Source organism: Sinocyclocheilus grahami, unplaced genomic scaffold, assembly GCF_001515645.1.
Source record: "Sinocyclocheilus grahami isolate Dianchi unplaced genomic scaffold, SAMN03320097.WGS_v1.1 scaffold56.1, whole genome shotgun sequence".
In the NCBI taxonomy this organism is placed as follows: domain Eukaryota; kingdom Metazoa; phylum Chordata; class Actinopteri; order Cypriniformes; family Cyprinidae; genus Sinocyclocheilus; species Sinocyclocheilus grahami.
In genome coordinates this window covers 1,649,130-1,661,370 of record NW_015505235.1, presented here as the reverse complement: position 1 = coordinate 1,661,370, position 12,241 = coordinate 1,649,130, and the positions used below count along the sequence as shown (strand labels likewise).

The window sequence follows — 12,241 nt, the reverse complement described above, 5'->3', positions numbered from 1 at the left end:
ATGTATATGTGTGTGGCTGTACATACACATATGTAGTTGTTTTTTGGTGTTTGGCTTAGTGTTATGTTAGAATCATTATTATACTCATATCTTTTGTTCTTTTAATATTTTTGAATTGTTTTTAGCTTTATTTTTTTGTTTTCATTTAAATGTTTTAGTTTTGAAATGTTGTTGTATGCATTTGTCATTTTTATTTAAATTTCTTCTATTTTCTTAAAAGCTTTTAGCTTTTAGTTTTAATTACTTTTTCTTATTTGTGTATGTTTGAATTGTTTTTAGCTTTCTTTTTTTTGTTTTCATTTAAATGTTTTAGTTTTGAAATGTTGTTGTATGCATTTGTCATTTTTATTTAATTTATTTTATTTTCTTAAATGTGTGTATATATATATAGTATTTATAGAGTTTTAGCTTTTAAGTTTTAATTACTTTTTCTTATTTGTAAGTCGCTTTGGATAAAAGCGTCTGCTAAATGACTAAAAGTAAAAGTAAAAGTAAAGTAATTAGCCTAAAGACTTTAATGACAATGTAGATTGACAATGTAGCCTTTTTATGTAGATTCTCTGTAAAAGGACAGACGAAAGTACTACTTCAGCTAAAATGAAATTTAAGACCTGGAATCATGAGGGATTAGTGGTCAAATTAAAGATGCAAATGCAAATTTACTTACTTAGTAAAGCAAATCTAAGAGGTTTAAGATGCAATTTGAATGGTACTCAAAGCAGCACAAGGCATGAGGCATGCTTCATTTCAGCCATGCCAGTTGCATATATTACATATGACTAGCCTATATGTTATGTTTCAAATAAATTTATGTGTATTATGTTTGCTTCAGGAATGTACTGATGTACTTAAATGCATTTGCTTTTCAATGTCATGCTCATATGTGAGACACTTTTGATTTCACTTTCTTGGACTTATAGTAAAAAGGTGTTTTGAAGTCAGACAGTGGGAGGAACCAGAGCCAAACAGATTTAACCAACCTCAACCTCAAGCTCACCTCTATGTCCTAACATGGAGTAGGAGGCAGCCTCAACATTTAAATATGCCTGATTCTAATCATGTGCTTTAACAAAAGTGGACCTGCCAATTTAGGGATAGAAAAACAAAAGCAGGAGTGAAAATTGCTGGTGAGTTTCAAAATTTCAGTTCAAAAATACAATTTCAGTGATTGTTCTTTGTGCATATGGATTTTGATAATATAACATAGCATCTTTTTTTGTACTTCTCGCTGGTGTCAACATTAATATTAGTGTCTGGTACTTGTCATTTTGTGTCATTTCCCAGACAAATCCAGTGGTGTCCATATAGTTAGTGACAAGCAACAATGCTGTGCTCCATGTGGCTCATTCTATTTCTGAGTAAGTAGCATTACTAACACAAACAAGCATATTTTTACAGATAATGCCAGTGTTTTTAACTCTTCATATTTTTTCTTTAACATGAAGTTCTAGGCAATATCATTTCAAATGCATCCGAATCAGTTAGACTGGTAAATGGCAATAACTCTTGTTCTGGAAGACTGGAGGTTTTCTATTACAGTCAGTGGGGAACAGTGTGTGATGATGGCTGGGATCTGTTAGATGCTGCAGTGGTGTGTAAAGAGATGGGCTGTGGGGATGCTATTGAGGCAAAGAGTGGTGCTTTTTTCAGACCAGGAAGTGGACATGTATTAATGAGCAATATTGCGTGTGTTGGAAATGAGCCTACATTGAGCAGTTGCAGCTCTAAGAAATTGGGAGAGTTTATATGTGGCTATTCAAAGCATGCTGGAGTTATCTGTCGCTGTAAGTTACTGGTATTTCACTTGAAATAACAGCTGCTATGTTGCTGTGCAAGCACAATTAATAATTATTTCTGATTCTGTTTTCTGCTCTGTGCGGACATTAGCCCTTGCCAGATCTGTCAATGTAAGTTGTTCCATTGCCATGCATGTAAGAATATTGAAAAGAAAATATTGTCAGTATGCCGTCCCTGTAACGTGAGTAACAACACATCAAGTGTGGTACACCCAAAAATGAAAAACTTCTGTGATCCATTATAACCTTTATGATGACATTGCATTAAAGCGGTCATCGGATGCCCATTTTCCACAAGTTGATATGATTTTTTAGGGTCTTGTTCTGGAAGACTGGAGGTTTTCTATTACAGTCAGTGGGGAACAGTGTGTGATGATGGCTGGGATCTGTTAGATGCTGCAGTGGTGTGTAAAGAGATGGGCTGTGGGGATGCTATTGAGGCAAAGAGTGGTGCTTTTTTCAGACCAGGAAGTGGACATGTATTAATGAGCAATATTGCGTGTGTTGGAAATGAGCCTACATTGAGCAGTTGCAGCTCTAAGAAATTGGGAGAGTTTATATGTGGCTATTCAAAGCATGCTGGAGTCATCTGTCGCTGTAAGTTACTGGTATTTCACTTGAAATAACAGCTGCTATGTTGCTGTGCGAGCACAATTAATAATTATTTCTGATTCTGTTTTCTGCTCTGTGCGGACATTAGCCCTTGTCAGATTGGTGAATGGCAGTCACTCCTGTTCTGGACGAGTGGAGGTTTTCAATGACGGTCAGTGGGGAACCGTGTGCGATAACGGCTGGGATCATTCAGATGCTGCAGTGATATGTAAAGAAATGGGCTGTGGGGATGTTTTCGAGCAAAGAATTGGTGGTTATTTTAGCCAGGGATCAGGACCAGTATGGCTGAGTGACGTGCAATGTTCTTACTCTGAAACGACTCTGAGACACTGTAATTTGCAGGGATGGGGACAAAACTCATGTGGACATGAGAAGGATGCTGCAGTCGCCTGTCGAAGTGAGTATAAAATATTTTACACACAACGTTAAGGGTGATATGCAGTATTTGTGGCATGCAGTTGACAGTGGACACCAAGCATATATTTTTGTTGCTTATATTTCAAGCACTTGCATGAATTATTCAGTTTTAAAAAATTCCAGTGGATATAATTTGGTTCATTTAAATCATGCCACAAATGCTGTGCATATAAATTTGGTTGTAAATAATCTACAATATTTCTGTTGCCTCACAAGTCTTATCTATTAAAATGAGAAAACACATCATATAATCCACTCTGACAACAGCGCTCATTATATCATAATTTAGGCAGAATTAAGTTGGAAAATGGCTTCAATGCTTGTTCTGGAAGAGTGGAGATATTCTATTATCCCTGGGGAAGCCCTGTGTTGGGAACAGTATGTGATAATAGCTGGGATCTATCAGATGCTGCAGTGGTGTGTAGAGAGATGGGATGTGGAGATGCCATAGCGGCAAAGAGTGCTGCTTATTTCGGACAGGGTGGGGGACCAGTATGGTTGAATGATGTCAACTGCGTTGGAAATGAGCTCACACTCACTGCCTGTGAGTCCAAAAAAACAGAAGATTACAATTTGCATTACAAGGATGCTGGAGTCATCTGTCAATGTAAGTTGTTCCATTGCCATGCATGTAAGAATATTGAAAAGAAAATATTGTCAGTATGCCGTCCCTGTAACGTGAGTAACAACACATCAAGTGTGGTACACCCAAAAATTAAAAACTTCTGTGATCCATTATAACCTTTATGATGACATTGCATTAAAGGGGTCATCGGATGCCCATTTTCCACAAGTTGATATGATTTTTTAGGGTCTTAATGAAAAGTCTATAACATACTTTGGTTAAAATTTCTCAATGGTAGTGTAAAACAACACCCTTTTTACCTTGCCAAAACAGCTCTGCACACAGCAAGCCATTTTGTTGCATGTCTCTTTAAATGCTAATGAGCTCTGCTGACCCAGCCCCTCTCTTTCATGTGGTGACAAGCAGTTCTCATGAGACTGTTTACTTTAGCTGCATTTAGCCGCGAAACTTGTTAACTAGCACGTTATTAGAATAGGAGATTTGCAAAGATTCATAAAAGAAACGTATACTCACTTCTTCTATAGGTAAAGCTGGATCACGAATGATTTGCGTGAACATAAGACGCATTTAGGTAGATCGGGGCGCATTCCCTTCAAAAACAAAACTAATCCACTGCGTCTTCAGCCAAGTAGGTATAACTGCAGACCGGAGATCTCCAAAATGGGGCATGAACTCCAAAAGTGGGCAGAACCTCCAAAATGGGGCGGGGTCTCCTCACGCAAAGACTTTCACCATTGGCTCTGGCTTCAGCCAATTGTTATTTACTTACATTTCAAAATAAAACTTTATAAATTAGACATTGTTTCTAGTTAATCTAAAATGAAATATGCTATACAAATAAATATGCCTATATAAATAAATATTCTTCATGAGAGCAGAGCTCAAAACTTGTGGCCAGTGGTGTTCGGACCGGAGTTTGAACCTCAGCTTCATGATGTAAATGGGAATCACCCACGAGCTCTCCCACGAACCGTCCCAGCAAAATTCGCAGAGTAGGAGGGGGCAGTGACAGTGGGTGTAAATAAAAAGGTCCCAATTGTCCGGTGAGGTCCGGTTGGGGAGTTACGGAGCGGCCCGGCTTGGCGATATCGCATTATCTTATTAACTGATTATCCCCTGAACTGCAACTTTCTTTGCCGTGCTATTCAGCGCCAATCCCACCATGCAGTCAATTTCACTGGTTAAGGTTAGGGTCAGGTGTGGGGTAGGTTTAGGGGTTAGCATTTTTTTGTAGCATAGTGTAGGAAATCAGCACTTTGATTGACACAACCAATAAAATCTTTCGAATCAGCTGTGGGGCGGATTTTGCACTTAAGTGGATTGGGGGAAAAAACTGCGCATGCGTGTCGTTTGTCTGTCTTTTAATGGGAGGAAGCCACGCCCTATTTTGGAGCTCCCACCCCATTTTGGAGTTCCTGCCCCCATTTGGAGATCTCCAGGCTGCAGTTATATCCTTCTCTCTTCAGCAGCTCAGATGTCAGGAGTAAATGATGACTGCTATGTTCATTGTTACATCCAACAACAAAACACCTCAATCGCTTAGGAGACATTCTTGTCTACCCCTGCTCCGGCGTTCAAACAGTGGCGGACTGATGACAGCTCACTCAGTGTGGGACTAAGGTAAAACATCAGTGTCAATCAACAATCGTGGGAGGGGCCTGGGTCTGTGTGACGTCACACAGCCAAGAAGCTGAGAATAGCTTGATTTGAGAAAGGGGATATTATTTATAGGGATTAAAAAAAACACTTGGTGGATTTTTATCATTATAGGGTGGATGTGTACAAACACTCCCAACACACATTTATGTGCAAACAACATGTAAAAATTTATTTTGCATCCGATGACCCCTTTAAATATGTGGGGGAAAAAAGAATAAAGATTATGTTCTGTATTTAGGTTAACTATACTAATATATATTTAACAGCTTGTTTCTTAATCTTTTGTCTGTCTGGCCCTTAGCTCTTGTTAAGCTGGTGAATGGCACTAACTCTTGTTCTGGACGAGTTGAAGTTTTCTTTGATGGCCGGTGGGGAACAGTATGCGATGATGGCTGGGATCAGTCAGATGCTGCAGTGGTGTGTAGAGAACTGGGCTGTGGGAATGTTATAGAGGCAAAGAATGCTGCTTATTTTGGACAGGGATCAGGACTCGTATGGCTAAGTGATTTACAGTGTGCCAGTTACTCTACTCTGAGAAACTGTAATTCAAATGGATGGGGACAAAACAGCTGTGGACATGAGAAGGATGCAGGAGTAGCCTGTCAACGTGAGTTCAAAACCTTGTACATAAAATTAACAGTATAAACTTCATCATGTTTTGTCCACTGGTAACACTTACATTTTTGTGGGCATTAGTTAACATCAAACTGGTGAATGGCATCACCTCTTGTTCTGGACAAGTTGAGGTTTTTCGTGACAGTCAATGGGGAACTGTGTTTGATGATGGCTGGGATCTATCAGATGCTGCAGTGGTGTGTAGACAGATGGGATGTGGAGATGCTATAGAGGCAATAGGTGGTGCTTATTTTGGACAAAGTGCGGGAGAAATATTTATGGGCAATGTAAACTGTTTTGGAAATGAGACCATGGTCAGTGATTGTGAATTTCGTAGATGGGGAATGCATGACCATTCAAAGGATGCTGGAGTCATCTGTGATCGTAAGTAAAATCCACAGATTTTCTACACTCTCTCTCTTTTATTACATGTAAAAAAAAAAAAAAAAGAGTGATTAAAGGAATGGGTAACCCAGAAATGAAAATTTGCTGAAAATATACCCTCAGGTCATTAAAGATGTAGATGAGTTTGTTTCAATTCCTTGTTTCAATTGTTCAATTTTTTATCAGAACAGATTTGGACAAATTTAGCATTACATCATTTGCTTACCAATGGATCCTCTTCAGTGAATGGGTGCCGTCAGAATGAGAGTCCAAACAGCTGATAAAACATTGCAGTAATCCACAAGTAATCCACACGACTCCAGTCCATCAATTAACATCTTGCGAAACAAAAAGCAGCATGTTTGTAAGAAACAAAACCATCATAAATGTGTCAAACCATTGCTTCTGGCAAAATGTCCAGTATCTATAATAATGCTTCCTCTAGTGAAAAAGTCCATCTCATGTTGTCCTCTCAAAATTCACAAACCTATTTATTTATAAATATTTTCACTTGTAAATGGTGCTTGGTCTGTGCATATTTCGCTACTGATTTAGAAGAGACTACTTTTTCACTGGAGAAGCAATACTATAGATAAAGGACTCTTTTGACTGAAGCAACAGTTTGAAGTTAAAAAAAATGTAATAATTAATTTGTTTGTTACAGACATGCAGCTTTTTGCTTCTCAAGATGTTAATTGATGGACTGAACTCATATTGTGATGTTGTTGTCAGCACCCATTCACTGCAGAGGATCCATTGGTGAGTAAATTATATCGAAATCGGTTCAGATTAAGAACCAAACTCATCTTGGATGGCCTGAAGGTGAGTGAAGTTTAAGCAAATATTAATTTTTCTGTGAACTATTTCTTTAATGCAGCAGTGTGCGGTACTTTGACCTATAAAAAGAAATACAGTCAATTAATAGTCACTGTAAATGGAGAAAACATCCTAAATATGTTTTTTAGTAGTTAATTAGTTTCTTTTGCTTTCATTTGTGTGGCGGTTAGCTTCTCTCAGGCTCATAAATGGACACGACTCTTGTTCTGGAAGAGTGGAGGTTCTTTATAATGGAATATGGGGAACAGTGTGTGATGATGGCTGGGATCTAACAGATGCTGCAGCAGTGTGTAGAGAGATGGGCTGTTGGGATGTGATCGAGGCCAAGAGCGCTGCTCATTTCGGTCAGGGATCAGGGCCTGTATGGATAAGTGATTTGCAATGTTCTGACACTGACTCAAGACTAAGAGATTGTAAATCAAGTGGATGGGGAAGAGGCAGCTGTGGACATGAGAAAGATGCAGGAGTCATCTGTAAGGGTGAGTGTAAACCTTTTAACAGCATACAGTGTAGTCTATGTAAGACTGAAATGACTGTATATGTATTCTATGATCGCGCTGTCATTATATATAAACTTTATTCCTTTGTGTGAGCAATAGATAATGTTAGGCTGGTCAGCAGCACCAACCCCTGTTATGGACGAGTAGAGGTTCTTCGTGCCGGTCAGTGGGGAACAGTGTGTGATGATGGATGGGATGCATCAGATGCTGCAGTGGTGTGTAAACAACTAGGCTGTGGGACAGTTTTGGAAGTAAAGAGTGCTGCCTATTTTGGAATGGGTTCAGGAAAGGTTTGGATGAATAATGTAAACTGTTTTGGGAATGAGCCTACTTTGATGAGCTGTTCATATAATGCAACTCCAAACATATGTGGCCATGAGAAAGATGCCGGAATCATTTGTGGATGTAAGTGCCACACTCATTTTAGTGAGTGAGGTTATGGAGCAATGTGTTTTATTCATGGAGACATTGATGACTTTTGATTTCACTTAGCTGTTAAAGTCATGTTGAGGGTTGAAGTGAAATGCTAACCATGGAGTTGACCCAAATGCTGCTGGAATCATAAATAAACTTTCAGAGGAGGTGAGAGCAGTGGAAAGAGTGACATTGAGCTGTGTCTTTCACTACTTTTTACTGTCGTCTACTGGCTGTTCATGTTACTGTTCTGTTCTCTGTATTTACATTCATTTCAATCTCATAGATTGGGAAGAAGCTACAAATTAATGAAACTTTCTCACTCAAAACTTGGACCGATGGAAAAATCTTCCATAAGAGAACAAGAGCTGCACCCTGACAAATTGGTAAGACTTTAACATTAGCCTTAAAACTAAAGTTTAAATATTTTATGTAATATTTTCCACAATAACAGTGTACAATGGTGTTGGTTCCTCAGGTCATTTCTGGATACAGAGAAGAAAATAAGCAAACACTATGTAAAAGGAAATAAATTCTACATTAATTTTTCGGTCTGACCTTTAATAAATGAAATTAATAATTATTTTTCCACATATGACACTGCTTTATATAATTTCCTTGTATTTCCCCCCCACTAATGACGATGTAGGCTGTGTTTTGATAGTGATAAAGTATCTTTGTGTGTCATCCTAACTATAATATATATGTAATCTTGATATAGCCCATATAGCCCATATTGTACATATATTTTCAATATAAACCTGTCTGGAGGTAAATGAATGAAAATATAATTGCAGTATGCTTAATGATAATTTCATTTAATCCAATTCCATTTAGATACTATATATAGTTGCATAATAAATATAAATAAAGTGTGATTAAAGAACAATATTTCTGGATGTTATAACCATTGTCTTTCTGGTCCCAATTTCTGTATTTTTGATTTGTTTTACAGAAAAAAATACTTATGCTTAAAATGTTGTGACTAATAACACTGTAATTAATGTATAGTAGATATGGTACTATTTTGCCATTAGGTAATTGCTTAGTTTTTGAAACAAAAATCTTTCCACCCTTGGCATCTGCACTTGTGGTTCCACAGAAGAGAGGGGTGGGGCGAGCAGAGCTCATTAGCATGTAAAGAGAAATGCACCGAAACGAGTCGCTGTGAACAGAGCTGTTTTTGACAAGGTTTACACGAAACACTGAGACCAGTTCAAGAATACCCTAGAGAATCATACCAACTTGTGGAAAATGGGCATCCGTTGTCCCCTTTGAAGCACAGCCGCCACAAAATCAGACTTACTTTAAAATCATTCTGAGGTTAAATACATATTTAAAATCATAACAAGAAATAGTTTAATAGCTATGATACTGTTTTTGAAATCAAATCTTTGCATAGCTATGACAGGAAACACTGGAATCTAACAATGGCTTAGAAAAAAACAGTTAACCTTAAAAAAAATAAAGCATATACATAAACCCTATCGGATAAGCATGTAACAAACTTCTGAAACACTGGTGTTTCAATTTATGAAAGAACTCAATTAAATCTGTATGTGGGAGTGTGTGTGAAAAAAATCAGATGTAACCCCCTTTGTAATACTTAACATTTTCATAAGTAACTGTAATTTAATTACAAAATTTTTCGTAGTAACTGTAACTGATTACAATTACTTTTATTTTGTAATTAAATTATGTAATTCCGTTACATGTAACTAGTTACTCCCCAACACTGGTGGTTGGTGAGCCGGTTACTCGTTTTTCAAAAAGAATAAGCCAAAGTATTTTCAGGATACTTAAAAGTTTTGTAAACCGTAAGATTAATAATAGTCCAAGGTTTTGTAAACCATTTGCAATGGGTAATGAACTGAGACAGACACGGGCATATATTTAGCAGGAAAAGCAACCTATCCCAGTTCCAAAACAGGGTGAAGGCCCAACTGTGCATAATAACATAAAGCTGAATTTTAATTTAAGACATGAATGGCTTCAGAATCATGGAATGAAGCACTTAAGTCTTATCATAGTACTTTTTGGTCCTAAATAATACAGGATTGTTTGTGGAAGGTAAATATTCAAAAGGTTCACAGTTTGCATCCTGTAAAAGGGCCTGTCAGAGTAATTAGGGAGGAAAAACTCGTTTGAATAACCAAACAAAATGGAAAAAATTAACAGCCTTCTGTTTAGTGCCATTGTTATTTGTTTGCAAAAGCAAATGTTTGAGCAGGATTAAACTTTTTGGGAACACTAAACAGTTCAGTCAGTTCCAAACAATGACAATGACCTTGATTGGTGGTGCCCCTTAAATCCCAGCATTATGAAAGACAAAACCAAGTTGAGAATGAGAACTATAACTATTGTGATCAATACCTTATAGTTTCTTCTATAGCTAACCTGTTTGCATAGGTCATGGCTTCCTTCTAAAGTGCAATTTGCTGACTTTTGCACCTGTTGCATGTATGCTGCAAATTACCTTGAAAAGGTGTGATTATTTGTCAGGATCATCTGAAGGGTGGAGACCGGTGGGCTGGAGGTTGTATCTCTAGATAAATGCACACTAAATTTTCAACATCCAAACTTATATTTCAAGTCCAGAAGGAAGACAGCAGCATACATGGTACACTTCAAAAGGTTTAAAACCCTTAGTCATATTTTGATATTTCTGTCTTTATTTTACTATTTCTATCTGTCTGCTAAATTAATACATGTAAATATTTATTAATTTGTTCTATCTCAAAGTAGATTGCTTCTGATTCTCTGTAAAGTATCTAAATCAAATTTTTATGTAGACCATAGAATTAGAAAAATTGTATTGATTTGAAATATCCTTATAAGTATTTTTAAACACATAAACATAATTTTAGGATCTTAGGATTTATATTTATGGATTTATAAAGAAGTGTAAAATAAGAAACTTTTGTAACACCTTACTTAAAGCCTTTATATAATATATGATGTTTATAAACTATTGTAAAGGTATTTATAATTTCCCTTGTATTTCTTTATACATTTTCATAAATAATTGTAACCAAAGTTAAAATGTAGGCTAATACAATATTTGCAGGTTTCTTACTTCTGATTTTTTTATCTGTTTCTACGAAAAAGACTTTCTAAAGGTGTAACATAAGTATTATAATGTGGTTATAATAATTATTCAAGATCATACAATAGGCATTACAAGGCATATTTAATGCATCAAATATTTCATATTTGCTTTAGCTTATATATAGGCTTTAAGTAAATTCTTCCCGCAACGTTAGTTATCTTTTTGTTTCATTATATTATCAGGGTGATGTTAAAAATAATTTATTATTCATTGAAATCAGCTAGCGTTAACATTTTTCTTGGTTTCCTTACAGCAGCGCTGCTGTGTTTAAAGCTCACTGTCCTTCAAAGTAAGAGCTCACACACAGCTCATACATAGGCTACATACAATTTATTTTCACCCTACATATTCCATAATCTACTTGTGATTCTCAGTGTTTTATCTCTCATGACAAGCAGTTCTGGGAAATTCCACGTCAGGCGAAGCTTCTTCAGTCAGACTAGTTGACTAGCAGCAGCTCTTGTTCGGGAAGAGTGCAGGTTCTCTATGATGGAATATGGGGAACGGTGTGTTACGATGGCTGGGATTTGTTAGACGCCAATGTCGTGTGTAGTGAATTGGGTAGTGGGGAAGCGAAAGAGGTGAAGTTAGCGGAATGTTATGGGAAGAGCTCAGGAAAAATATGGTTGACTAAGGTGAAATGTTTTGGAATGAGTCCTCACTGACAGAATGTCCAATGGGTGGAGCGGACAAATGGGAACAAAAGTTGTTCTGACATGTAACAAAACTGACATGTATGCAGAACAACCTTATATTTAAAATATCAAAGGATGTCAGCCTTATGCTGTGTATATTTTTTATAATCATGTCCTGCTTGTACGTTTTAACAGCTATAATAATGAACAGCTTTCATTATTAAAAAATTAAACACATTAAAATATATATATGTATGTTGTTTTGAGATGAATTAGTTGTCATTTGTTTGTAACCAAAAGCCATCTTTTAGGCAAATTGCAAATGGGAAAATTTACATTTGGTACATTGTCTTGTATGCACAACCTGTGCTTGGTAATGTTCTCTACACACACTTTGTTGGTACGCAATGCATTTTCTAGGTTTGAAAAGTTATTTCTTACGACCAATTTATAAAGTATAATTACCTTTTTTTTAAAAACCATTTTGAAGATTGACAGTCCCAGTCACTCTATGTATTTGTTCCTTTGCAATTTCTATATTTGGGGGTGAATTCAAATAAAGTGGGCCGTTTAAGTTAAATTAAATTAATGCTGCTAAAAAGAACATTATTTGGTGTATTTGGTGTAATGAAATGTGTTTATGTGGTTTAAGGTAAAAAAAAACACATTATTTTCCA

The 12,241-nt window shown here is 36.6% G+C and overlaps 2 protein-coding genes across 2 annotated transcripts; both read left to right on the top strand.

The window, feature by feature from the left end:
• Positions 1–2,171: 2,171 nt before the first annotated feature.
• LOC107584033 (deleted in malignant brain tumors 1 protein) lies at positions 2,172–6,077 on the top strand. Its single transcript, XM_016270438.1, has 5 exons — positions 2,172–2,393; positions 2,497–2,805; positions 3,115–3,432; positions 5,372–5,681; positions 5,753–6,077. The coding sequence occupies exons 1-5, from the start codon at positions 2,213–2,215 to the stop codon at positions 6,075–6,077; spliced, it is 1,443 nt and encodes a 480-aa protein (XP_016125924.1). The 5' UTR covers positions 2,172–2,212.
• A 71-nt stretch (positions 6,078–6,148) lies between these two features.
• On the top strand, positions 6,149–7,936 carry LOC107584032 (putative DMBT1-like protein). Its single transcript, XM_016270437.1, has 4 exons — positions 6,149–6,152; positions 7,077–7,385; positions 7,506–7,811; positions 7,899–7,936. The coding sequence occupies exons 1-4, from the start codon at positions 6,149–6,151 to the stop codon at positions 7,934–7,936; spliced, it is 657 nt and encodes a 218-aa protein (XP_016125923.1).
• The last annotated feature ends 4,305 nt before the right edge of the window (positions 7,937–12,241 follow it).